The sequence below is a fragment of the Chamaea fasciata genome, unplaced genomic scaffold (genome assembly GCF_029207755.1).
Source record: "Chamaea fasciata isolate MVZ Bird 193981 ecotype frontalis unplaced genomic scaffold, bChaFas1.0.hap1 SCAF_2, whole genome shotgun sequence".
Classification (NCBI taxonomy): Eukaryota; Metazoa; Chordata; class Aves; order Passeriformes; family Sylviidae; genus Chamaea; species Chamaea fasciata.
Genome location: NW_027094087.1, coordinates 29,664,714 through 29,692,162, shown reverse-complemented (window position 1 = coordinate 29,692,162; position 27,449 = coordinate 29,664,714). Strand labels below are relative to the sequence as shown.

Sequence of the window (27,449 nt, the reverse complement as noted above, 5' to 3'; positions counted from 1 at the left end):
AATCAGTTCTATCACACAAAAAATCTTTTCCACAAACATGTAAGTCAGTTTTTAGAATTTTCTTATCCTGCACAATTATGAAAAAATTATACTTCCGCGATCATTTAGGTATGTACTGAAGAACAGGGTTCTCAACACAAACTCTGGGGATTTTCACTGGTTCCTACCCCTGCTGTCCTGTCTTTCAACCAATCCAGGATAGAATTAATAATTTGATTTATTAGTAAAATGATCCCTTTTATTGAATGGCAGCTTAGTTTAAGGGTCCTTTGTGAGGGACCTTTGTCAAAAGCTCTTTGAAGATGCAAGTACACTTGAGTTGCAATAAAACACTACAAGCTGAAATCCTTTGTGTGGTCATCTTAATAAGGTCCCAAAATGCAAGCACTCCCATCTTTGCTCAGCATGTGAAGGATCTGGAAACCTGGATAGGCAAAGACAGGAGCAACCAGACAAGTGGGTGGGTTTTTTTTCCTCAGCTGTTTTTAGCTAATGTCTTTGAGTCTCAAAAGGAGATTGTGGGATATACAAAATTCAATTAACAGCCTGAAACCTTTCAAACCGTCCTTACTCCCTGCTGTGAAGCCAAACAAAACATCCTTTGTAAGGCACTCTCTATTAGCATAGAAATTGTTCCTTCTACTGCAAGCATTTTCCTGCTTTTAGGCTAATTAGTTAGACCGTTTAATATGTATAAACCCAAAATAAAATGAATGCTCATGTTATATGCACTGCAGTTCGCCGGGATGGCAATGGATTTGGCATGCTAATTTGTTAATTTCCCTTCACTTAGTACTGTTGCCTTAAAACTGTTTCACATTTCTGATCTTACTCGCTTCCCTCTCTTCACAGGCAGTACATGGTGCTAGTGCCCTTTTTGATACACACGAATTCTCATGAGAAAATCTGCATTCAGCTGACCTACCTGAACGAGTCTGTGACACTGAGTGCCACATTGGAGTACCAAGGGGAGAACAGGAGCTTGATTGATGACGTGGTGTCAGAGAAAGATGTGTTCACCTGCATCCCTTTCTCTGTGAGTATCTCGTCCTCATGGGATGATCTCTTGTGTTTATTGATGTGGCATAGTAGATCCAAACAGTCCAGAAATGACAAATAAGATGCGCTGCAATCAGAGACCCCTAAGCTAATTCAAACAAAAGAATTAACACAATCTGGAGAACTGACTGTGGTAGTCTTACGAGGACTTATTTTCCCCCATTGTCAAATTCTGTGTCCCACATAATACTTCTCTGCATGCTTGTCGTAGAGAAGTCTTTTGGAACTTTGACTGATAGAATGTGCCCCATGTTTATTTGATATGTGTAAGCCTGAGATGAAAAATATCAGCGTGGAGTGAGAACTGTAGAAGCTAGGGATTTGTTAAAGGCAGTGAGGTCCATGAAGTCACATGGCTGCTTCTGGAGTTTTTTCACAATTTTTTACTGCAGAAGGCTCGTTGGTGAGTAATGTAAGCAACAGGTTCCATACCCTAATTAATGAATCTGGGTTAATTTTCTTTTTGATAAATGATGTGATGATAAGATCAGATTCAATACTTCTCTAAGAAAAGTATATACATGAAGGAAGGTAATCATGTTTTTTTCTTGCTCCCTTCACTGAGTCGTTTTTGTCTCTTTAGGGAACTTTCTGACCCAGCCAGCACTGGTCTTCCTTCAACACTCAGTGCACTGGGGTGAATCAGTAAAGCAGTTATCCTCTTCATTCTCCTTAGCTTCCAAAATCCAACAGCACATCCATGGCATTTCTCACTGTGAGGGTGACAGGGGACACACTGCAGTTCAAGAGCCGCAAGTCAGTGCTGGTCAAGAATTCGGAAAGCTTGGTCTTCATCCAGACAGACAAACCCATCTACAAGCCTGGACAGACAGGTACTGGGAATCGGGCTGGTGTTGACTCTGACAGCATAAAATCTTAAGGGCTCCATTCTCCAGAGGTGCCATACTTGCATTAAAGTTTTCAGATTTCTCTATTGGGGGATATAAGGTACTCAGTAAATCTTTTTTTCTGTCAGCTGAGGTCTAGTTCACGCCACTTTCATCATTCCTAGTCTTCATTCTCCAGGCACAGCATCTCAACCAGATGTAGGCACAGGCTCTGATGCATTCTACTCAAGTGGAGGCACAAAACTGGAATGACTGCAAAGCATAGTCTCCCTTGGCTGCACCAGAATCAACAAAGCAGGACAGGCACTCCCAAGAGATAATTCAGTTCAGCCAAGACCTGATTATCCTTCTAAATTTATCTGCCCCTCACTATCTGCAAGAGAAAGAGCCTGAAATAATTGTTTCTATTACTTAGAGATCTCAATTCAGAGCCTGTTGATCTGTGGCATGAATCTGAGTTATAAATTACTGAAACATTGACATTTCCTGGTGATGGCTACAAATTTAACAGTGGAATTTCCTTTTCTTCTGTTACACCCTTCAGTTCAGTTTCGGATCGTCTCTCTGGACAAAGACTTCTACCCGCTGAATGAGAAGGTAGAGCCTTAATTCCTTGTTGTTAGCCAGGAGATTTAATTCTTAATTAACACCATTGTTGTCATCATCGAGAACCACTGAAGCCAGCCTTTAAAGCAAATTATACTTTCTCACACCACGCTTCACCTGTTCCACATTCTATCCTAGGACACACTCTACATGTCTCTATTGGCTGAAAAAAAAATCCCCCTTTTCAGAGGCATATAGATGTTTAAAACCCGATTTGAAAATCAATGCATGTGGCTAAGCATGTGGGCAGGGATGTCATCACTGAAAAAAATGTGTGGGACAAGTTTCCATTGGTAGTGACAGGTGTGCAGTTGTTTCTGGCAGTGGGTGAAATCCCACACTTAGAGAGCAGCATGACAAGAACTTGGTTTTATGGAACTGGTCAGGGATGCAAGCCCACCTTTTATTTTATTTGACAATCAGTTCCTCATGCAGACAAGTTCTTTGAAAACTTATGCTTCATCACATCTTCATACTGTGGTAAGACAAAAGATCAGGGCCCTAAAATATTATAGAAAAGACTCCCTTAGCCATCAAGAACCAAGGAAAAAGAGTAAGTACTGAAAGGGAACAACTCAAAGGACTTCTTAGAAGTTTGTTCTTCTGCCTTTCAGTCCAAATCTGGAAATTACTTCCGTGTGATTAATATTTCTAACATTGATTTTCTTTTGCTCTTTCCCCACAGTTTCCCTTTGTCTACGTTCAGGTGAGTGGATAGCTATATTGTTATTTGCAGAGGAATGTGCAGGCACAGAGGTACCTGTCCCCAGAAGTGGTGTTATTAGGCTGAGGGGCAAGAGAAAAATCACAGACAAGTGACCTTTTCCCTTTGGTTAAAGGCAGGCTGAGTAGCTGGGCATCAAAATAAGTTCCAACAATGGTTCTTTGATCACAGAATGATCTGTAGGAGAAAACTAATTAACCATTACAAGTCATGCTGTGAACAAAACTGCACTTGGCTAGAGGTCATCAAAATGGCTTATCCCTCTTCCCAGTCAGAACTGAGAGTTTCTGTCTGCCAAGTGTGGTTGAAATTAGAGACCAGTGTTAAATAAGCTATCAAAACCAAAGAAGCAAAATTAGGTCAGAAGATATCCCATCTTCCTAAGCATCTTCTTTTTGTTTGTTGTTTTTTTTTTTAATGGTTGAACTTCAGTGTCAGGCAAAATTTAATAGGAAGGATGTTTCAATGATTCAAGCACTCCCTTTTTCAGATGAGAACCCAAAATTTTACAATTATTATTTGGGTTAACTTCTTTTGAAAAAGCTAATGATGAGGGCTCATGGACAGACTCTGGAATTAGTGTGCATAAATTTTATTTTGGTTTACATGTTTAATGAGCCCTGTATAGTCAGTCCTTTTACTGTTCCTTCCTGTGTGTGGTTGCTGTATCCACTCTGCAACCTCTCTGTCTAGAGCTGGAGAGTCATTACAACAGCAGAGGCATAAGGCAGGCCAAAACCAGGCTGTGCCTCTTTTTTGTATCCTCTTTTCAGAGTGCTGTCATTCTTTCTTCCCATCAATAAACTTCCAAAAAAGAGCTGCAGAGCTGGTGGGCTGCTGACGATTTGTAATATTGGAGAAAGAAGAGTAAGAGAGTGGGAGGAGTGGATTAGCAGGCTGAGGAGAGCATCTCAGAACTACCTTTTGCCAGGGCTGTCCCATGGGCTCCCTTCCCTTTCAATGAGATGATACTTCACTGAGTGCAGGAATTTCATGAAAGGAGCAAGAACAAACACATCTTCTCCACTGCCTCCAGAAATGTATCTTTGCCTAACAAGCTGAATAATTTCGTAGCCTTTGTGTGTATGTGTCAATACCATGAAAGCCTTCAATTTTAAATCCCTAGGAAGGCCATCTGTGTTTTCAGCTCTAGCCTGTAAAGCATGGTGTTTGTCCGTGCTGTTCAAGCCTGTTTATTTAGGCCTTCTCCTTCATCCTTGTCATCACCTCTCCCTTCCTCAATGCTCCTTCTCAGTCCAGTACTGTCCTTTGTTTGGACTTCACAGCTCTCTACAAGGCACTCTTTTAAAGTGGGAAGCTCCCACATCAGAAAACTCCCCGGTTTACTCTAGGGTACTTCCTTCAGCCAGAGCAGATCTGTCAGTGCAGTTTACCACATGACTGCATGAAATTTGGACTGGACCAAAGGAAGGAGAGACAGGAGAGAAGAAAGGGCACAGCCCAGGAGTCAGCACTTCTAAGGAAATAAATGTCCATCAATCTACACTCTGGATGTCACTAATTTATCTCAGTGAAGCACAAAGGTAGAAGTTAGTATGAGTCTGCTGCTTCTGAACTATTATCCTGCCCTATTGCTTGTGTAATTTAAAAAAATAGAACACCTTTCTGAGGAAGAAAACCAACTGGCTTTCAGGCTTTCCCTATAGATACATCACAGAAATGGCAACAACTTCACAAGACCAGTTTGAAATGTAAACATTTATGTAAACATTTTCTTGAATTCCTCCTCTGAGGAAGCCCAGTGGTGTCCCTCACAATAAGTGGTGAGCTTTTCAGCAGGGTTGAAACAGGATTTGGAAGAGGATTTGGTCAGAGCCATGGGATGCATTTTACTGACTGTGCCACCCTCCCAGGTGGCTTCTTGGGAACACAGCCCCCTCTTCTGACCCCTGACTGATGACCTCCAGCTGGGAGATGTCATTCACATCTCCATTTTTCCTAAGCCCTGAGATAATATCTCAGTGAAGTAAATGCACATAGTCACGTACTTTGAGTCACACACCTATCTAGAGTAAATAAACTTCTGGTGACAGCCAAGCTACAACGCAAAGAGAAGGCAGAAAATGAAAGACTGTAAACATTAAACATCCTGCTGAAGAGCCTGAAAAGGATGCATTAAACTGTGCAGAACCACTGTGCTGTTTCAGTGACTTCTACAAGAAATTGGGGGCTGAGGGGATTCGTTATTGATAGTCAATTAATAATGAGCAATACACATATGTGTGGTGGTGAGACTTCAGCTCCAGCATTAGGAGCATGGAAACACGAGGGAGGGCTCTCAGCTGGCTGCCTGTATGTGGAAGTATACTTTTCTCTGTTCCTGTCACCATTCTGCCACCCGATCACTAGCTTAGGACTCTTACACATGTACATTTCTCAGTCCCATAGATAAGTCAGGTGTCTGATTCCTCAGACACCTTGTGTACTGGTACTTCAGCAGTCTTCATTCCAGCAGGAGAAAAACAAAACTTTTGCATGCTGTATGGCCAGTCAAGGAAGCTGAAACTTCTCTCTTTTCTCCGTGTTTTCCACTAACTTCTGATATAATTTCTGTTCCCTTCTGTTACCCCGCCAATCAGTCTTGCCTTGCTTCCTGGCCTCACCCTTTGCAGGTAGAGCTGAGGGGGAGACAACATCCCTGGGCATAAGAAGTGTTTAAAAACTTTCTTGCATGCAAGTTATGCAGAATTGACAGGTAAGCACTTTCAGAACCTCATAGACTGTTGAACAGTTACAGATAGATATTTCCCAGTTGGGATGTGCATACAGTGGGCATTGCACTGCTCTGTCCCTGGCACTCTTCTGTACTGTCTTGTGACACTGTTACCCTCACCTGCAGGATCCCCAGAGGAACCGTGTGTACCAGTGGCAAGGGGTGGAACTAGAAACAGGCTTTACACAGCTCTCCTTCCCCCTCACCTCGGATCCCATCCAAGGCTCCTACAAAATAGTTGTGCAGAAAAGCTTCTCATCCCATGTGGAGCACTCCTTCAGTGTGGAGGAATTTGGTAAGGAGAGGGATTTGGTAGTAATGCCTTTTACTGTGACCCTTCAATTTGGAATTTCCTGGGAACGACATGGAGAATGGAGGGACTGAATATAACAGGCAGTGAGGTTCGTGGGGGCTGAGCCAGAAAGTGCCAAGTTTTAGAAGTGGTTGCTTCGTGTGTAAAAGTGTAAAAGTGACTTTACTTTTACTCTGCAACCTTCCTGAGTTTGTACTTGCTCATAGTGCTCTTGGGAGCACAGGACATACCAGAAGTCCTGTACATGGCTTGTGGCACCAATTGCAGCTGACTTTGTCTTAGTTGATTCCAGTCCAGCAGTTTGTTGCAAGTAGCACTAAATATGAAGTAAGAGATGACAATATTTTGGTGACTTTATTTTTCTTCTCTCATCATCTGCTTAAGTTCTCTTTCTCCATTCATAATCCTCTCTATTTTGCTCTTCCTTGTTTCTGTGAAAGCTTAGAAAACATGTTTGGTAGAAAACTTGTGATTGAAGAACAATCCATGAATGTTACAAACAGACTGCAAGGAGAGACTGAGTAAGGAGAAATATGCTGCTGCAGGGGGCCTTTTAAACCCCAGTTCTTTAACAAAACTCAGGTGATGATAGATGTGTATTCTGACTGCAGTGTACATTTGAGAAGGGTGATTGGCCAGTGCTTCACAGTCCCAGGCTCTCCACTGACTCTGCCTGAAGACCAAATATTAATCAGGACCTCCTGTTTCTGGAATATGCAGATCATAGAAGCCAAATAAGCCATGGAAGATGGCTTATTTGGCTTCAAGTCAGGCATGGTGAATAATTTGACCACAAACCAGGTTATAGGCTTCGACCTGCCATGGTGACAGATGGCCTGTTCCTCCTCCCACAAAGACTATTCTGAATGCCCCAAAAAAATCAAAGATGTTATGTCCTTTTGTTAGCCTCCTATTAAACAGATTTTTCTTTCCTTTGTTCTTTAGGTTTTTTCCTGTGAAGCTCTCCAATTGCTATTTTTCTTACAGTCTTTTGAGGAAATGTGCCCTGGGGTTGAAATGTTGAGCCTTGCCTCCCATCTTAGAGGCAAATTTATGTCTAAACTGTATTACCCAGGGTTATTTTCCATTTCCCGGATGTGCACTCTGCTGTTATTTCCTTGCACTGTGAAAAATCCCTCAGCTGCACCACCTGGAAGCAGGACATTACATGCTTCAGTCCAGTCCTGGGCATGAGGAGGTGGAGGCATGAAGGATGCAATACGGGAAGAGGGATGTAACTTAATACTCAGGAGCAAAATATGTATTTTATTTATGCCACTTTATATTGGGCTTTAGTGCTGCCTCTTCCACTTGAAAATATAGATCTGAGGGTCTGTGACTAGATTAACTTGAACTCTCTGGGTACACAGGACGATATCCCATGGTGCATCTTAGTGAGCCTAGGAGCACCTCTGGGTCTCCAGAACAGTAAGAATCAGCCAAGAGAATCAATGATTTGGGGCATTTCAATGTGGTAAATTACAAAGGTGATGAATGTCCCACCTGCAAATTATGCATTGTGAACACACAGGACCAGTGTGTCCTTCTGAAGGATCACTTCAGAAGTGAGGGATCTGCTCAGCTGTCTGGTGCCACATAAGCCTGTGCTGCAAATAAAGGAAGGTAGGGACTACAAACATCCTGAATTGCCTTTGATCCCAAACAGTGGTGAAGGCTGAGAAAACCTATGGAAGGGGTGGAGATCTATACTGAAGACCACAGAGAGGTTGATATGAAGATGATCCTGGCTCTATGCTTGGGTTGCTGTGTAGTACACAGCTCTCATTCACTCTTCTCACACCAGACTTTCTCTCTTCCATCTAGTGCTGCCCAGGTTCGAGGTCCTGGTGAAGGTCCCAAAGATGATCACTATTAAGGACAACGAGCTTCCAGTGTCTGTCTGTGGTCTGTGAGTCACAGAGCTCCAGTAAATCTCTCTTGCTTATCCTTCGCTCTGCCTTTTTGCTGAGGACCAAAAGATGTGCTTGCGGAGGGTTTTTAAACTTTTCCCAGGCATTTAGTGAACACTAATTTCACTCTGTCAGTCCTGAGCCTGCTGCTTGGCCTGAACAGTCAAAGTGAAGGGTCTTCCCTGTGTTCCTTAAAAGATTTTGTCAAACAAATCTGCATCTTTCTCTTCCCAGCTTATTTCACATTTTCTCTTTCTGTCTTTACATTTCTTCAGTTAGAGATTCTCTGCCAGTACTGAACCCTCAAATGATGTCAGATCAGACATCATTTAAATTCGTGATGCAAACCCAGTGTTCTCATTTTTAACTCATAAATGGCTTCTTCTGAGTACCTGGTTGCCTTTCCATTTCTTCATTGAACCCTGAGCAGTTTTTAATACAGGAAGGCTCCTGGCTGAAATAATTTTCTGAAGTCAACCTTTTTCTACAGAGACATCCCACCTAGAACAGGATGAATGTATCTTCCATGGATGATGGAAGAATCTCACTATGGAAATGATGGAAAACATTAAAATGTCAGATTAGTCAGCCTTTAAGAAGTATTAGGAAATCATCCACAGAGGTCTCTAAGGACATGTGTCTGAGTGTCACTGTGCCTGATTGTCTCCTTATCTGATACATTGTTTGACACATTGTGATTAGGTACACCTATGGGAAGCCTGTTCCTGGTTTGGTGAATGTCCAAGTATGCCGGAAATTTTCCCAGTCTGCTTCAAGTTGTTACGGAAAAGAAGCAGAATCTGTGTGTGAAGAATTCACTAGACGGGTGAGTCCCAAGATCAAAATGTAGTGGTTTTTCTGAAGGTTAATGGGCAGTGTTGTCTCAAGAGAGATCAAATAGGTTGGGAGATGGAAGGGCATCAGAGATAGAATTCTCTCCAGGGAAAAACAGAGAATCTCAGAGGAAGGCATTCTCAACAGAGGGATCATTAAACTGGAAACAGAGCTGATGATGAAAACCTGACCCCGTTGAAACCAGTGACAAACCTCCACTGCCAGCCATGAGATCTTCGGTACTGTTCCACAAACTGAGAAAAGAATCTTTGAAGGAATTTTCTAACTGCGAGAGGGATTGACTGTGAGCAAGGAGCAAAGATAAGGAGAAAACAAGAAGGCTGTACAGAGAACAAGGAACAAAGAAGAGGTGGTATTGTATATGGGTCAAATACAGGAGAAAGAGCAACAAGATAAAGAGGGAAGACAATGGAAGAAACAGGAAGAAAACTAGAACTAAGGCAGGAGGGAATTAATAAGAAAACCAGTGTGGCCCTTGGAAAACTGTGTGTCAGATACCTCACAGAATACAGAAAATGTGTGGATGAAACACCAGGAAACAGGCTGCACACAATTCTGGTCTTGGAGACAGCCCTTGAAGAAATTCTGGAATTTCATGAACAGAAGTTATGCATGTTGGGTTTGGGATATCTATTCTCATTCCTCAAGGCACAAACTTTGTTCACAGAATTTCAATTTTCTCTCCAATCCCTTGCTTAGGCAGATGCTCGTGGGTGTGTTTCTGGTGTGGTGAGGACCAAGGTGTTTCAACTCCTACGCAAGGGATATGAGATGAGCATCGAGGTACAAGGCAAAATCACAGAAGATGGCACAGGTATGTAGGCATGAAGATGGCAAAGTGATGGCAGGCCATAACAGGAGGAACTGGCAAACACAAGGAAGGTGGAGTAATATGACTAGAAATTCATTAATAATCCCTCTTTACTGTGCTCTGTCTCAGGAATAGAGATGACTGGAACAGGCTCCTGTGGTATCACATCCACCATGAGCAGAATCCGCTTTGACCTGTTGGACCATGTGTACAAACCAGGGATCCCACTCTTTGGGACGGTAGGGAACTTCTGAGACCATGGGTAATGAATGGCACAGCAAACACACAAGTGTACAATCCCATCAGATGGAGTAGTGGGGTGTGCTGGTGACATGGTTCAAGAGGCAGATGATACATGGTGGAGGTCCCAAATGAAGCTGGCCAGGGGAGTTAAAACTACTGAGGAACTTGGGATTCTAATAGATGATGTCCATGGGCTTACTGGGTTGTTTTGCTGAGAATTTTCTCAGTTGGTCCCTCAGACAACTCAGGCCATGCCTCGCACATTTCCTCATTCTTTTCCTTTGTTCTTCTCTACCAAGAAATACCCTGCCTGGCAAGGAAGAAAAGAGGAAAGAGGATGTATTACTTGGGAATTGTTTTTTGTTGCTAGTCTAAAACCTGAAGTTTGTTATTGCTTTGTTAGGTGAAGCTGGTTGATGGCACTGATGCTCCACTTGCCAATGAAACCATCACAGTTACTGTGGGTGGAAACAAATACAAAGGGAATTACACTACAGATGAGCTGGGACAATCCTGGTTTTCCATAGACACTACCAGCTTCACAGAACTCTCCCTGGAAATCCGAGTGAGTGGCAGAGACAGGGGTAAGCCTCTGTCTTTCTCTTTGACAGAAGAAATGTCTATCCATGGGTTATCAGGCTTTTCTGCCAATTGGAACATAAGGCAAGTTTCTTGGTGGGTCACCTCACTTCTCAGTGTCTTCCCTGCATGTTATCCACAATCTCCTAAGAATGCGAAATACAGAACATATCCAGAGTGTTTCTGTGGACTTTATACCTGATTTTGTTTTGCTATAAACCTTTTATTCTTCCTTCTCAGGTAGATCATAAACCTGAACTGAACTGTTATGACAGTGACTGGATGACACCATCCTATGAGCATACCACGCGCAGAGTAACTCGCTCTTACTCCCTCAGTAAGAGCTTCCTCAAAATTGAGCCAAAGCCTGAGACATTAAGTTGTGGCTCCTCAGCAGAGGTCCAGGTGCACTATATCTTCAAGCCAGAGGCCATAGGGGAGCAGAAGAAAATTGTCATTTATTATTTGGTAAGACATATTTGGGGTTACCTTGATCTGTGTTCACAGAAGGTACTGTGTCACCTCTAGCTGTGTTCCATGACGAGCAACCAGAGAACTGCCAGATGGAAAGCATTTGAAATGGAAAGTGTGCAACAGTGCAATCTAAATACACTTCCCTCATGTTTCTCTTTTCTCTGTCTTCTGTGTGCAGAATTTTGGGAGACCACAGTAATTAGAACAGACTGTAACAGGCTGCCATTAAGAACTGTAAATTTGTTCATTTTGGGAATCAGAGAAGAGAGACTAATTGAACTGTGAGCAGTGACATGTCAGTCTCTCCCAGGAGAACAGGAAGAATCAAATGAATACCCAAATAGGATGTCTTTCTCCCTAAATTTGTTTTTCTGGTTATCCCATTTAATGACACTAGCAGAGAAGAGGAGAGTAGCTTTGGAGAACAGTAAAAGTATCAGTAGAACAGACACTTCAGTTCTGGTGGACTGCACAGAACATCAGGGGACTTAGGCCGATAGTCAAAAAAGAAAATAGAAACCTGTGTCAAAGATGTCTATGTGCTTATTTTCAGGCTGCTAACAATAAATGGAAGGACAAGATACCTGTTTATCCCAGTTGCCTGGGAAAATTGATTTTATGTACATACAGCACATAAACAAACAGTGAGAGAACTTCCATTTTTACAGATGTGGATCCCACATCTTGAAATTCAAATACGGTGTTATGGAATAAATATTCCATATCAAAAGTAACTGAATAAAAAGCATTTTTGACTGTGCAAAAGGAATCTGATTCTAGAAATGAGGGAATTACAGGAAGCATTTAGAGTATTGCTTACTGCCTGAGTCCAAGTATATTGTTCACGCTCTTCTTCTTTGCAGCCTGTGGTCTTCTTTTCTAATCCTGTGCAGTTATACAACTAATCCTGGTGAAATTTTTCTTCATACTGTTTCATGATGCAACTGAGAGAGGAATGAAGAGACTTTTTGACCTCCAGTCTGTTCCAAATCATTATAAATGTGCAGATGACTCCAAAACTTACATGTGGTTGGAGGCAAAATGCATTTGAACCTCATATATATATGTAATATGTACAAAAGCAAAGACAAGAATAATCAAAGTGGTCCTCCTAGGAGCAAATGTTTCTGTCTCCAAAGACCCAGTAAATTCCCACCTGGCACTTGTTTAGCATCTTCTTGGTGTTGCTCACACTCTTACAGTTAACCCAGTGAGCATTCCTTCTCCTGCCTTTCAACACTGCCAACAACAATTCCAGGAAGATTTCTCTGTTACACAGGTGATGGCCAAGGGACAAATTGTATTAGCTGACACCCATGATCTCACTGTGAATCCTGGAGATGGTGAGCAGATCTATGCCTTTTTAGTATTTCTGTTAGTAATTTGGGGCAGGGGGGAGTGTAGATAAATTACTTCAATTCAAACACTGAATTTAACATTTCATTCAAAACTTTGCACTTATGGTTTGAATTTTCAAAATTAAGCCTTTTCTGATGAAGTGGCTTTGGTTAGTTTTGTTTTCTCTGAGTTCCAACAGGTGCTATTTTTTTGATGACAAAATGTTAGAAAATTCAGCCAAAAATAAGTATAATGTTTTGGCCATTTCCTTAAACCACCACTTTCTGATGGACACTCTGCCCTATTCTGATTGTGGATGCTTACCAGCATTGTGAGACTCACATGTACAGCAAGCAGGAAGAGTGTGCCTCCATTTCTTTGTGTCTATCGCTTTCCCAAATTTTTTGTAAGCATGCCTTGTAAGCATGCAAACACATGCATCCATATATTCTAAGCAACAGATTTAAATTTATTCACGTGAATGTCCAAGGATTACACATTTCAGTAACAGAGACAGGCTGTAATGCAACTTTAAATGTCTTTTGAAAATGAGAAGAAGGAGGAATTTTGTAAGTCTGTGAGAAGGAGTTGCACTGCAGTGGATATTAACAGATTACGGCAGTAAAAGATTTTGTGTGCTGTACAAAATTCTGTATCCTCACTAGTAGCAGTGACTAAACTCCCACTCGGGCTGGTACGAAGGGATGTTCTGTCACCTTGTCTAGATTGTGACATAAAGCTCAGGCCCAGATAGAAAGAGTTTTCCAGCACAGAGGAGCATTTTCTACCGTGTTTGGAGCAATAGTTTGGTGTTCCAGGTAAGTACTTGCCTAGCAGTAACCTTGCCAAGTTATTCTTTCAGCCACTCTGCAACCTTGACTGCCTGTCACCCTTGCAACAGTCATGTTACTTTTTTTTGCCTCATCTGTTTTTTTGTAAATCTTGGGGCTTAAGGGCAAAAAAGGGTTGGGAGCATCAGGAAGATATGCCACATGTTAACTGAGGAGAATCTAGAAGGCGGGTTGAGGCCCTCCAGACTCATGTTTTTTGTCAGTTCATAATCAGCCTTTGAGTGCGTCTTCAGCAGCAGCCGAAAATTTTAGTCATGTGTCAGTTTTCCGGGCCTTGATAACTAAAAATGTTCAGCATGAGTGAACTTGACTTCTTTTGTCTGGGGAAGGCAAATGCATTTACTGGAACCTCTTGCATACTGAATAGCCTTTTGCTCTCTCTGTTAGCTTATGGGACATTTCGGCTGAGCTTCTCTGTGGAGGCAGCAATTGCTCCTGTGGCACAGATGCTTGTGTACACCACTTCACCCAGTGGGGAAGTCATTGCCAGCTCAGAAGATTTCCAGGTTGAAATGTGCCTCCCCAATAAAGTGAGTATATATCATGGTTTATGCAACCTGTGTTTGTCTTGTGGACTCACAAGCACCTCAGTTTAGATTTCTGGAATGAAGGCAGAATTCACAATGGGTGCATGAAAGGTTCTGACCAGATGTTGAAGGATCTGGTGACCAGAATAAGCTACAAAACTGTAATAAAGCATCCCTCACACCCCCAGCAGGTGTTTCGAAATAAGGAAAGAGTTCCAGTTTACCTTTAGACATTTTAGGGAATTTAACTAGGAAGTTCTGTGGTTTTTTTTCACAGTAACTGCCTCAGTGCCAACACAGGAGCATGGTTTGGGCTCTAAGAGTGTAACTCAAAGTCTACTGTTAATTTCATTGGGCCAAGAGCGAAATTGTCCCTCCTAAAACATTCAGTATTTAGGAAGGAGCACAAAGGAAGTAAAGGCATTTTGGGAGTGTCTCAAGCAGGGTGTCAGAGGTTTTCTCAGACACCTGTGCACAGCTTTTCTTTTGTTTTCTGTAACGTTTGTTATTTTGATATTTTTCATTTATTAAACCTTTTACTTTACAAAACATCTCTGAAGAGCAGTCTCGCTAAAATTATTTTAAGCCAATTTGCAAGGGCTGGACCCTCAGACATTGAAACATTTACATGTGGTTTATAAGACTCTGGCCATGTGTTAACCTGTATCACAAAATTGTGAAAATAAAAGGTGGAGCAAGGCAGAAACAAAAAGAGAATCACTCATCCTTGTTAATTACATTGATCAAAGGTGAATATATGTTAGACACTACCAGAGCTCAGTTCACAAGGCTAGAAGTGTCAGAATGATTATGTAACAGTGTCTGGTAAAGTGGTTGCTTGAACTTCCCTTTGGATTTTCAGGTGAAATTGAGTTTTGCACCCAAGGAAGGTCTTCCTGCTTCCAACACACATCTGCAGCTCCACACCTCTCCAAGATCCCTGTGTGCCCTCCGTGCAGTGGACAAGAGTGTTCTCCTTATGAAGCCTGAAAATGAGCTTTCTGCCAGCTCTGTAAGTCTTGACTACTTTAGGTAATGGGCAAGTACAAGAATCAAGCAAGTACCCACTAACAACACTATAGACATGGGGCTATGTATTTTTACAGTTGCATTCCTTACACTTGCGTTTTACAAGCTGGCGTTTACCAATGGAGTGTTAGGTTGTGTCTGTGCCTGTAAGCGGTGAGCTGCTGCATTGTTCCCTGTTATTTGCATTTCCCCAGGTGTATCAGCTTCTCCCACTGAAGGAAAGCCACGGTTATAGCTTCAGGGACTACTACTTGGAAGAAGACAATGTAAATCCATGTGTGTCACTTGACAATCTGTCATTAAATGGATTTCTCTACATACCCATTTCTGCTGACGGCGAAGGGGATACCTACGAAATTCTCAAAGTAAGCACTAGCCTTTCATTTTTCTCCTTTTTCCCTTTTTGAATTCAGACTCCTCTCTTCTTCTCACCTGCCCCAAAGGGCTTTTTCGTAAAAAAAAATAAGCTCATTTTCTGTAAACTTGTTCATGTTTTATGCAAGAAAATAACCAGGCCCAGTTCCCACATCTACTTAGCCCATAAATAGTAACTGAGTGCTTCTCTAAACTAATAAAACTTTGAAAGGTCTCCTCATAGTAGAGATACCTGCAAATGAGCTTAGGTAAGGAAACAGTCCTAAGAAGTTACCTCTAGTGCCATAATATTAGAAACTCCTCATTCACTCATGTTTTCTTTCTCTGGTTTAAATAGGTCTTTATCAAAGCATCAGTTAATTTGATAACCCACAAATCCATGTGTACCCATCCAAAGTGTCCTGCACAAAGTATTTTGGGTACCCTCACTCCAGTTTATTTCACACACGCCATTTTCACCCAGGCAGCTGTCCCCAGGGTAGGCCTGTGGCCTTACCTTTCTACCTGATCATGCCGGGATTTAGCCTGAGTATGAGAATAACATGATAGAGACTCCACATCTGTGTCAAACCAGCCTATCTGGGATTTACATACAAACCTTTCTTATTCTGATCAATACCAGACTTAGGTACATCCATTCTTGACATACTAAATAAAGTTTATTTTCAAACCATTTTTTTGCATATTTTTTGTTCTTCTTTCTCTTTGTTTACTAGGAATTGGGCTTAAAAGTCTTCACTAGCAGCAAGATCCATAAGCCTGAACTCTGCGAGCATTACCCTGAACACATGATGGAAAGGAGTTACACTGGTTCTAGTACCTTTTTGGTTTTACCTCTCACGCAACCTCCTAAAAATTACCACCCTGCTTCTTTCCTTCCCTCTTTGAATCTTTGAATATTAATTACACAGGCAGATCTGATTGTGTTCAAATATGCTGACCTAATTCAGGATCCCTCCCTTCTGGACCCAGTCCTGAAATAGGAAACTGATCCACTTCTGCCTGCATCTTTCCAGGCAGTCAGATGTGCCTGGCTGGAACTGTGTGTGCTTGGTAACTCCCATGCCAGTCCCTACAACAGCAGAGGGCTTGTAGGCACTGAAAGAATCTTTCAGCACAAAGCAGTGGGGTTTTTTTCCCATCAGATCTGAGTCCGGCTATGAAAACCTGAAAGTGGAGCACCTGCTTCTATGCAGCCACATTCCAGCAACAGCTAGAGGAACAAGTAGGGCAAAAGTGGGCCAAGACAAATGAGAAGGTGGTACAATCCTGTGGGTCGATATTTTACCACTGGGGGCTGAGATATTTGGTTCTGTTTTCAGTTTCCCCATTTACATGACTGTAATGGGCTAGGTAGGTCATGTCACTTCTCTGCAGGTTCAGTGACTGTGAAGATAGGAGATTGATATTGCTTGTTTTCTTAAAGAGATCTGAGATTAGAAGGACTATATAAAAGACTCACCTATATCACTTCCAATTACTAACTTTTATGGTGCAGTACCCCAGCTCCAATTAAACAATTGTAGCTTTTGGTCCAGTGACAGCTTCTAGCCTCCTACTCATAGAAGATCAGATCTTTGGTTTTGAAATGGAGGATTTGTCATCAGAGCATGGCTCAAGACAGCTGTCTGCTTTGAGAAGATGTAAAGTCTTCTAAGGCTGTTGAAAAAGCCTTTCATGAGGCACAAAAGTATGCAAGCACTGTGAGGAAAGCATCTTCCTGTATATTTGCTAAAGGTCAGAGGTGTAAAGACTCAGGGTCACTTTTAAAAAATTCCTACACAGAGGGCTAAGTGTGGCTTCTGTTTCTGGTCATGCATAAATGCAATCAGTTCTTCAACCAGATCATTAAATTGTGTGTCATGGTAACATCTGGGGACAGTAAATTTCACATTTATTTCTGTATTGCTATAGAAATATACCCTTAACAGCATCATCATGCATGGGTTTTTTGGCACTGAGGGGGCATGCTGGCAGTGGGGGAAGAATACTCAACTCCATCCAATCTCTGTAAGAAGAGCAGCAACATTAAGAAAAATTAAATACTGAGATGGCAGCAGAGAGATTAATGTTTCCAGTGGCCAAGAGGTCAAAGCTATTCTTTCAATTTTAAAACTTAAGAATAACAGCTACCTGGAGGGAAAGTATGTTTCTGGTTTAGAATGGAGTTTGACATATCTTTTCCTTTCTCCCTGTCCTTGAATAAATTTACTAGTCTCTTCAATGAATCTGCATGGAGAATTGAGTTACGACATGGCAGAAGATATGGTTGATGGTAATCCTATGGAGACTGTCAGGAAGTACTTCCCTGAGACATGGATCTGGGACATAGTTTCAGTGAAGTAAGTGTTCAGGGGAATGTAGAGTGTGGTCACTAGGCAAAGACCTTGGACTAGGTTAAAGCCTCAGTGGATGCATGGGTATTTCAGTGAGAGGAGTATTTTTGCTAGACAAAGGGATCTTCTAAGGACATTAAGTATAGAATGCCTTAGAGGAACATGCAAAAGACAATGCCTATATCCCAGCTGGCCAGGGATTTGCTATCAGCAGATGTTGTTCAGTAGGCTGAGAGGAGAATAGATGAACACCAGAATATAACTGAAATCCTGTTTTCTGTCCCTCACCAGCTCTGAGGGAAAAGCTGATCTAGAAGTGACCATCCCTGACACAATCACTGAGTGGAAAGCCAATGCATTCTGCACTTCAGCAGACACGGGCTTTGGTCTGTCCCCAACAGTGTCCCTCAGAGCCTTCCAGCCCTTCTTTGTCGAGCTCACCATGCCCTACTCTGTAGTGCGTGGGGAGTCCTTCACGCTGAAGGCCACCGTTTTCAACTACCTGCCTGCCTGCGTCAGGGTAAGAGATGTTCACAGCTTTGCTCGGTCTAACAGCCATGGGGAGACTGGAATGGGCCATTTTTATCAAGGTGTTCCAAGCCAGATGACTGATCTCTAAACGTAATTTCATATAGGTGTACATATATACGAATCCTTGTTGTATTCAATGAAGAGGGAATGTGTTTTCCTGCCAAAGTTTTGAAAGCTGCATTTGATTCAGAGCCTGAAGCTCTGCTACTGAGACCCCTAGCCTTGTCATCACAAATTTATGTCATTGTTCCACAGAAATAGAGAGCTTGGGTTCTTCACAGACGGCAGAATCATTGCGCACCCAAATGGAAATTCCAGGTTCACCAGGGTGGATATTTTTGTTCAGCCTTTAGTCTCATCTCACAAAACTTCACTGAAGATTTGCTGGAGTGTGCAGACTCCCTGTAATTTGTTGCATCTGTTCCTAAAACACTGAGGAGATCTATATAGCTTCACCATTCTTACTCGTACTTTTTCTAACAAAAAAAGACAAGAGAAGATTTGGGAAGGGATTAGTACAGAATCTCAATCACCCTTGTTCAGTTTTGTTTGTTTTTGTGGTTTTTTGTTTGTTTTGGTTTTGGTTTTGGTTTTGTTTTTGTAAATACAGATTTTTATGCTAAATGGAATGAAGCTGAAACAAGGCGGGGGGGGGGGGAGGGGGGCACTTATCCAGTCATTCCAATGCACTCTCATTTATGTCCCTGTAGTTCCTATTTTTTTTGCTATTTTCAGGCTCTTTATTCCACTTTTCCTTGTTCCCTTATTCTACTTTTCTTTGTTCCCTTACTAGCTTTCCCACTGCTGGTGTTTCATCTCTTCACCTAACTAATCATGAGGGAGATCTTTAATTCATGGCACTGGTCTGTGCTATTCATTTTCCCAGAATTGATTTCCTTTCCAAAGACCCTGTTCTCTACACTTACCTCCCTGATCTCCCACAAGTGTACAAATTTCAGTCATTTCCTCCTTTATCAGGCAGCTCTTGCTCTGCAATACCCATAATGCCCTAAGTGCCACGGTATAACCAGCTCCATTACCTATTTCCATGTACTGCATTGTCTGCAGTAACTCCAGGTTCTCTGCAAGTCCAAACCTCATGACCCCTCTCTACACCTGGCAGGTCAGTGTGTCTCTGGCTGAATCTACTCATTTCCTGGCTGTACCTGTGGGGAGACAGGAAGAATCCTACTGCATCTGTGTGAATCAAAGGAAAACTATTGCTTGGGCGTTAACACCAAGATCTCTAGGTAAGAGACCAGATGACTAGCAGATGCTGGGATCAGATATCAGCGTATAGCACCAGACCTTTAGTGTGAGGAGGTAGGTGACTCCAAACCTGTTTGGGAGGATCTTCTCTACGTCAGAAGTCCAACCCTGAGGTTGAGACACTACACTGGGTATAGTGTTTCCAGGTCCTAAACAAACGTGTTCCAGGCCATGACTTCCCCAACATTTTAATAGAAATCACAAATTCCCTTAATGCATGCGAAGAACTGAGACGTTCCAGTTCTGGAGCTAAGAATGTCTTGTCTTAGTGGGTTTGGGTCTGAAATTTTTAATCAAAGCTTGCTTTCTCTGAAGCCTCCCAGAATAAGACCATCTGATTAATGAGACCTTCCCCATCACTACTCTTCATGCTGATGGATTAACACCTGCTTGGGTGGCCATCACAAAGGAGGTGATCTGGAAGGCTGCATCTGAATCAAGATAAAACCCTATCTCAGATTAGTTCTCCTCTTGGAAAAGCTCCTCTGTTATGCATCACAGAGTTCCCAGCACAAACACAAACCTGTATTTCCCTGGCTCTGCCTGGCAGGGCTGACTGACCCCTGTTTCCTCCAGGGCAGGTGGAGTTCTCAGTGACCACTGAGGCCCTACAGAACCAGCAGCCCTGTGGGAACTACGTTGTGGAGACCCCTGAGAAAGGGCGCAAGGACACGGTCATCAGACAGCTGCTGGTGGAGGTACGTGGGCTGGAGGTATTTTGGTGGCACAGAAAAGTAGCAATAGTAACAGTAAGAGGCGCTGTGTGATAAAGGTTTTCTGCTTCAGCCATAAGAGCAGCAATAATGGCTTGTGGGACTCTAATTCTGCAGGCTTTTACAGAAGAAGAGCTGATAAATCTAACACAGGCCAAGAGAGCCCATAACTCATAATGTTGCCATCTCACAGTCAAAGCAGAGTCTTACATTACATAGAGGGACAGGAATAATAAGGCAGGCAATAATGACAGGCTTTTCCGAGACACATCATATCAGAGATAAATGAGAAATCCTTGGGTTTGCCTGTAATAAATCACGGGGATAGGCTGTGAATAAAACACTAGCTAGAAAGCTTATGCTTCTCCTCCAGTCCATGGCCGGTACTCTGGAATATGAAACAGGCACTACAATATACAAATATTTCTAAACAAAACTACCACCACTGTTTTGAATTGTTTTTATTACACTTCTAAGAATGTTCAAAACACTGTAACTAACCTTTCATTTTTACGTTCTTTTGCACACTTTTTTTCTTAAGCTGTGTTTTGCAATGATAAAGACATAGCTTTTCACATGATAAGTTGCCAGTCATAAATTAATCCTCAGTATAAGATTCCCAGTGATGCTATTAGCAAACAAAAAGTACCAGCTTGTTGTATAGGGAAATCTATATAATGATAAGTTCTCCTTACCTTGCAGACATTCCAGTTTTCAGTAGGACAGGGGATTCATTTAGCTTCAGGAAATGTTTTGCTAATCGGAATGTAATAATAGAGCAACAGTCCTTTCTGCTAGACTTTTTTTTTTTTTAATTATTTAAAAATGGATTTGAATGTATAATACATGAACAACTGTTTAACATTTCAGGAAATTTTCCTAATTTCATATACCCCTTCAGGAAAAAGACTTTTTTGTTCTTTGAGAATACAGGAAGATAGAGTACTGTAAAGTCTTTTCTCGCAGATGGCAGGGGAATATAAATTACTGAACAAGTACTAGAGTTACTTCTGTCAGGGTGTGTGAGAAATTGCTCATCCTATCCTGTTATTGTAATGTGGTAATTAATCTACAGCAAGCCCTGATGGGATGGAATGGGAGATTAGCATCCAAAGCTGAACAATTAATTAGCAGGGATGGATACAGTGTAACATGCTTGGGGTGAAGCTGCATTGTCTTGGGCACATGGATGACAATATTCCCTGCAGCAGGCAGTGCATCCCAGAGAGAGAAGTGAGTGTGCCAGAAGCCCCAGGGATTCTTCCTGTCCCTTGAGAAACCAAGCTTCATTGAGAGCTCTTTGGGGAAAGGGATTTTTTTCACCCAGGAATTTCTCATCTGGAAAGGAAAATCTTTCAAACAATTACAGTTTGCATGTTTTCATTTCCTGTTGAAAGTCAAACAAAACAATGAATTTCTCATTTAATTGCATATCAGAACAGCATACTGAAACACAAAAGAAGGTACCTTTTCAAACAGAAGCATTTAACACTGTCACAGTTTATCCAAAAATCTTTTTCTTTTTTCTTTTTTTTTTTTTCCTACTCTTTTGATACTTTTCTGTCTTTTCATACTGAAGAATGAGAGAAAATGTATTCTGGCTGTGAGAAAGTGAAGACGATAACTCCGTTGTTTACATGCTGGGAAAAAAAATCAGCTGTCAAAAGCTGGAAACCAGTGGTGAAACAATGGGAGCTCTCCTATTTAGAGGTTAAAAAATTGGTGCAGGGATCTCACTAAAATAAATTCTGACAAAAAAAAGTTTTCTAGTAAACATTTCATTCCTGAGTTGTCTGCAAAATATTTTCACCCATCTCAACAGAAAAGAGGGATTCTTTTCTGACTTCAAAGACTAAACTAAAACTTATAAACCACTTGACTATGGCACACATTTAAATTTTGTTTGTTGTAGCATGTCACTTGTAGGTGCATTGGAGTGCTCTAGCTGCCACCATTCAAAGTTCTTGCATACATATCCTCCCAGTGTGCCAGGCACTCAGCCATCACCACAGCCTGGAGAGCTTTTCTGGGCTGGGCCACAGTGAGTGGCAGCTTGGATGATCTGGTCCCATGTCTCTGTTGATAAAATCACCTTGTATGTTATCTCCATCACAACCTGTGAAGCTGCAGGGCTTCTCTCAGTAATAAAAAAGAAAAGAAAATGTATTACATTTCATACTTGTAATTAGCCAGTATGTTACAGTCTTCAATTATCCTCAGTTTAGCACATGAATGAGAAAAATTTCTAGGCAACTTTCAAAGAGTGCCTTTTACTTTCCCTTTTGATATTTCTTCCTTTTCTGTGTTGCTGTTTGTAGCCCTGGTTCGTGCCTGAAATGTTTTGGTTTTCTGAAATTCTTTTCCCAAAGAATTTTCTGTAAACAAAAGACATGTTTTTATAACTGTACTATGTTTACATTCTTTCCCTAGGAGGGACTTCTTCTTGATGTCCCTCTGGTCTGAACAATGTGATTTAAAATGTTTATCTTTGTTTCACCAATCGAATTGGTCCGTGTAGAATAGTATAAAAAAAGAGACACATCCCAAAAATAAAAAAGTCATTTTCAGCCTTCGGAAGTCAGAGTCTTGTGTCGCTGTAGTGTACAACAGCGTCAGCTGTTGTTTCTCATTTTTTGCCTTTTTTTTTCCTTGCCTTTTTCCCCAAGCCGGAAGGGATTGAAGTGGAAACCACGTACAACTCTGTGCTCTGTGCATCTGGTAAGAGTCATTTGTGTTCCAAAACTTTCTTTGCTGAGGTAGAAACTCAAGACAAAGGTGTGCTAAAAGGTTTGTGAGTGCTCCACTCTCCAAAGAAAGATGTAGGGATCTGGTAAAATTGAACAAACTAGATGTATGTCCAACTGTTAGTGAAAACAATTCTTCCTATAAAAGAAGACCTGAGTATATAATAATGCCTACAATTAGAGAGGGTGAAGCACATCTTTCAGGAAATGAGGCTGGCCAGGTCAATGCAAGGAGAGAGTATTTGGAATTAGACACTGTTATCTCTAATGCCTTTCATTTACCAGATGTAAAATCACAAAACAGATTTTGCAGTAAGCCAGGCCTGCCCACCAAAGCAGAAAAGGCCAGGAAAATAGGCTGGAAAAGGTGTATTTGTCTGTCAAGGCTGTTTGATGGTGCCATGTGGAAGTCCATGACAATCTGTGTGTGAGGGTATTGCAGGCCCAATACAAAAGTTGCAGGATAGGAAACTTCAGCAACAAAATTACAGATGAATGAATTTGTTGAAGTCAGGAAACCCTTCTTCAGGGGATAGTGTCTCATGGATAACTCATGGATAGCTGCTATCCATGCACTGTAGATACATCCAGAATTGTAACCAAATTAATCTGCTTTTTATCCCAGAAGAGTCAGTGTCGGAGACAGTCTCCTTGGTTCTCCCAGAGACTGTGGTGGATGGCTCAGCCAGAGCATATTTCTCAGTGCTAGGTAAGTGAAACCTCCTCAAAGTGTCACATGCTGTTTTGAAACACTGCCAATTCAGGCTGTGCTCAGTCTAATGGCCAATTTACGCTGTGAATTTTCCCATTGCCCAGGTGACATCATGGGCACTGCCATGCAGAACCTGCACAAGCTCCTCCAGATGCCCTTTGGCTGTGGGGAGCAGAACATGGTCCTGTTTGCACCCAACATCTATGTCCTGGACTATCTGAACAAGACAGGGCAGCTGAGTGAAGAGGTCAAATCCAAGGCCATTGGATACTTAGTGAGCGGTGAGCTTTTGCCTTTGTTCATCCCTTCCCTTGGCTACTGGATAAGAACACTGTTGGCCACTGGCCTGGATGATCTGTTGGAAGCTGTCTCTAGAAAAGAACAGGGTGCTGGCAGGTTAGGAGTATACAATACAGTATCTTTAAGAAGGAATCCTACACTGAGTTGAAGGTAGAGGGTGAGAGAAAACAGCATCCAAATAGGAACATAGAAAAAGTCCAGGGCTGGCATAATTTAGCATTTCCCTCCATAAGAAAAGGGTTATATGAAATATATAAATCAGACTATAACCATTAATCATGGCAGCTGCTTATGTAGATCTTGAATTCTCCTTAGGAGTGAGGTGTAGAAAGTACTGTTCATCTTTGACCAGGGCAGAATTTTACCACATTAGCTAGGGCATGATGACAGACACAACATCAGTACATATCTACGTGGTGGACACCTGCCATCCAGCAAGGGGCTGTTGTGACACAATTATTTTTGCAGGAAAATTGCATTTCTGCCAAATAAAATTATCCTGTTTTCTTCATTCCTATCCTGCACAGAACTCGTATTTTTTATTGGTTCTCCTCTGGGAACCATTCTCCAATTTCCCTCAAGTCTGGAATGCATTTACCTCTTCTCATGAAGTCTTGGGCAGAGAGCAGCATCCAGGTGTTTTTGGAGAGAGGAAGAGCACAAGAATAGAGATATTCCGAGCTGGGGGTTTCCCTGAACTTCCTTTGTAATACTGAGCAGCATAGGTCACATCTGTGCCATAGCCGAGGGGGACAGTGTGTCCCATGTCTGCTGGATTTCCTTTGCATAGCTCCTGGAAAAGCACTGCGGCAAATGAAATGTATTTTCACTCTTCACTTCAGGGTATCAAAGGCAACTGAAGTACAAACACCGGGATGGTTCTTATAGCACCTTTGGGCCTCATTATGGGCAAGCTGGAAATACCTGGTAAGAGTTCAGTACCTCTGGCTTTTCATTTCCACTTTTCATGCCCTCTCATTCCTCAGTGTTCTCTTGTATTTGACCATTGTGAAGTTTGGAATGGAGGTGGAGATCAAGTTAAATGGACCCTATGACCTCTGATGGATACAGGGCCTACTCAGAGTGTCTTGATTCCCTCTATTACTTTCAGGCTCACAGCCTTTGTCCTCAAGTCCTTTGCCCAGGCCCGGCCTCATATCTTCATAGAGGAGAAGCACATCCAGGATGCTTTGAACTGGCTTACTCAAAAGCAGAAGGAGAACGGCTGTTTCCGCAGTTCTGGGACTCTCCTGAACAATGCTATGAAGGTAACGTGTCTCCTGGCTGGCTCCACATGGGTTTTGGTAGGCTGGAACTTGACCAAAAGTCACTCTGGCATCAACAGTTATTTTAGCACTTGGGGTGTGGGAAGGAGTGAGGAGTTTTATATGTGGGCTATCACAGAAGCAGGAAGAAGTCAGCAGCAGCATCTGAAGAATACAGCATGAAAAGGAGGCCAGGGAGAATTTGTCCCTGCAGGTTGTAGATATGTAGCACAGGGAGAAGTCAGTGGAGCTGTGTGGGATCAACAAGTACTTTTGTGTTTCCCTGCAGGGTGGAGTGAATGATGAGGTCACACTGGCAGCCTACATCACTATTGCTCTGCTGGAGATTCCTCTGCCTGTAACTGTACGTGTCTGCACCCCAACCTGAACCACAGATGGTACTAACCTGCCCTACTAGTGTCCCCACACCCAGATTATAAGGTCCCTTTACCTTTGGAAAGAAAAAAATCCTGTCTGAATGGTCTTTCCATTTAAGCCTAGACTGAAGGAACATCTTCCTCTGTTTTCCTCCCCTGTCCTATCCTATAAACACATTTCACTTAACATTTTTCTGAGTTCTTCTGTGGATGATAATGGATTTGCTCCATACAGCTTGGATTGACAGTGAGTTAAATAATATTTAATTCTCTGAAGTGAGCCAAATAGGTTTCCTACACCTACAGGAATCTCCTTTCATTTCTTAGACTAGTACAATCCTGTTGAACCACTCTTGGGTCTATTGGGCAGATACAACACCACAGGTCTGCAAAAAAGGATGGCACACTCAGGCATTCATTGTCATTTTCTCTAGATGCCACTGTCACTTCTTCTAGATGGCTTTATGGGAAATCCCTATCCTTAATGCTTGAAGAATAAGGTATACCTATAGGGAATACTATCATGGCACTCTGAAAAGCCTGAGGCATACTTGAGAACCATGTGGGTTTGGTCGTTCTGATCCCCTCACTTAGAGACAAGGTGGTAGTGCAGGTAAAACTGGGATATGAATCACAGCAGAAGGACTGCTGAGCCAGTGTGGTTTCCAGGCTGTTCCAATCCCTCTGCTCCAAATGTAGTAGGGAATGTTCTGTGTCTTAAGTTTTTCCTGTGTAGCAAGAGAAGCAGAAGGAATTATTTTGTCAGTAAGGTGACATGGATGGCACTAACTTCACCAGAAGAGCATTTTTTCTTTTTTACATGTTGTGTTTAGAAGCTAAACTCTCAGGCAGAGCCATATTGGATAACAAGGATGTTTTCCAGTTCACTATCTGAGTCCAAAACTGCCACTGAATGTGAAGAAAGGGGTTTGTCACAATCTGAGTGGGATATGGGGGCATTTCAAGTTAGAATGCGTGAACTAAGATAAGCACAGTCCTTAAGTAATTAAGGCTCATACAGAGTATTTCTGTAAGTAAAATAAGCCATATTAAACCCTCATAAAAACCTTAATGGCACTGTTCTTAGCATGTGTGTCTACTGTCACATCCTGTCATTAGACTGCACTTCTTCCCAGAATTTACCTTACAAACAGTAGTAGGCACAGACACAAGCAATTTTGGTTTTATTCTATGCTTTCTTAAAACCAGCCACTAAACTGCTTCTCCAAAAGGAATAACAAAAGATTTCATCTTCCAGTACACACATAGTGAAAGTCAAAGAACAAAGCAACAGAAAAATGTGTCTTGTCCTTCTAGACCCTTTATTAAGCTGTAAATGTGCTGTTAGCTTTCAGGTCATGGCACGCTCTCCCTGCAGAGCTACTTTTTCAATTTTATAGCAGCTTTTCCATCACAAATGAAGGGTAGTCATGTCTTACTGAAAGGTTGTGGCATAACAGTGTCTGTCAGTCATAACATCATGTAAAGCAGCTACATTTTACTTTGCTGTAGTGACTGCACTCTTATACCAATACATGCATTGCTAATGTGAATATCACAAAAAACATTCTAGAAAATACAAAAAACCACACTTTCTTGTGCAGAGACAGAGTTCACCACCAAATTAGAATCTATACTACTTCCAGCAAGCGATTTTTTTATCAAAAAGCCCTGGAAAAGGAAAAGCAAACAAAAAGGAAAGGATAGAACAGAGGGTGAGAGCACCGAACAGTATCAGGATGATAGCAGCAGGAGAAAAGCAAGTTTTCAGTACACCTAAAGCAAGGAAGTATTTCAGAGAACTCCTCTTTTACAAGAACACAACCAGGCCAGTAATTATTCTCAAGGAAGAAGGATTGGAGCCCTGCTTCACAGTCTTTAAATCAAACTGGGAAAAACCATTACAACAAGACATGTTTAAAGAAA

At 41.9% G+C, this 27,449-nt stretch overlaps 1 protein-coding gene across 2 annotated transcripts in view; it reads left to right on the top strand.

The window, feature by feature from the left end:
* The window catches only part of LOC136284989 (alpha-2-macroglobulin-like), a 37,769-nt gene that overhangs the window by 3,376 nt on the left and 6,944 nt on the right, over positions 1 to 27,449 (top strand). The window contains exons 2-27 of one of the 2 annotated variants that reach the window (XM_066175550.1): positions 853 to 1,036; positions 1,736 to 1,892; positions 2,452 to 2,504; positions 3,199 to 3,219; positions 6,098 to 6,266; positions 8,109 to 8,193; positions 8,897 to 9,020; positions 9,749 to 9,863; positions 9,990 to 10,099; positions 10,507 to 10,668; positions 10,923 to 11,150; positions 12,436 to 12,499; positions 13,733 to 13,875; positions 14,735 to 14,884; positions 15,096 to 15,266; positions 15,993 to 16,092; positions 17,492 to 17,618; positions 17,904 to 18,132; positions 19,267 to 19,393; positions 19,989 to 20,110; positions 22,792 to 22,843; positions 23,495 to 23,578; positions 23,686 to 23,862; positions 24,724 to 24,808; positions 24,993 to 25,149; positions 25,436 to 25,510. In XM_066175550.1, coding sequence (XP_066031647.1) covers positions 853 to 1,036; positions 1,736 to 1,892; positions 2,452 to 2,504; positions 3,199 to 3,219; positions 6,098 to 6,266; positions 8,109 to 8,193; positions 8,897 to 9,020; positions 9,749 to 9,863; positions 9,990 to 10,099; positions 10,507 to 10,668; positions 10,923 to 11,150; positions 12,436 to 12,499; positions 13,733 to 13,875; positions 14,735 to 14,884; positions 15,096 to 15,266; positions 15,993 to 16,092; positions 17,492 to 17,618; positions 17,904 to 18,132; positions 19,267 to 19,393; positions 19,989 to 20,110; positions 22,792 to 22,843; positions 23,495 to 23,578; positions 23,686 to 23,862; positions 24,724 to 24,808; positions 24,993 to 25,149; positions 25,436 to 25,510 — 3,271 coding nt within the window. The remainder of the gene's footprint in view (positions 1 to 852; positions 1,037 to 1,735; positions 1,893 to 2,451; positions 2,505 to 3,198; positions 3,220 to 6,097; positions 6,267 to 8,108; positions 8,194 to 8,896; positions 9,021 to 9,748; positions 9,864 to 9,989; positions 10,100 to 10,506; positions 10,669 to 10,922; positions 11,151 to 12,435; positions 12,500 to 13,732; positions 13,876 to 14,734; positions 14,885 to 15,095; positions 15,267 to 15,992; positions 16,093 to 17,491; positions 17,619 to 17,903; positions 18,133 to 19,266; positions 19,394 to 19,988; positions 20,111 to 22,791; positions 22,844 to 23,494; positions 23,579 to 23,685; positions 23,863 to 24,723; positions 24,809 to 24,992; positions 25,150 to 25,435; positions 25,511 to 27,449) is intronic. The other variant, XM_066175548.1, reaches the window with a different exon arrangement.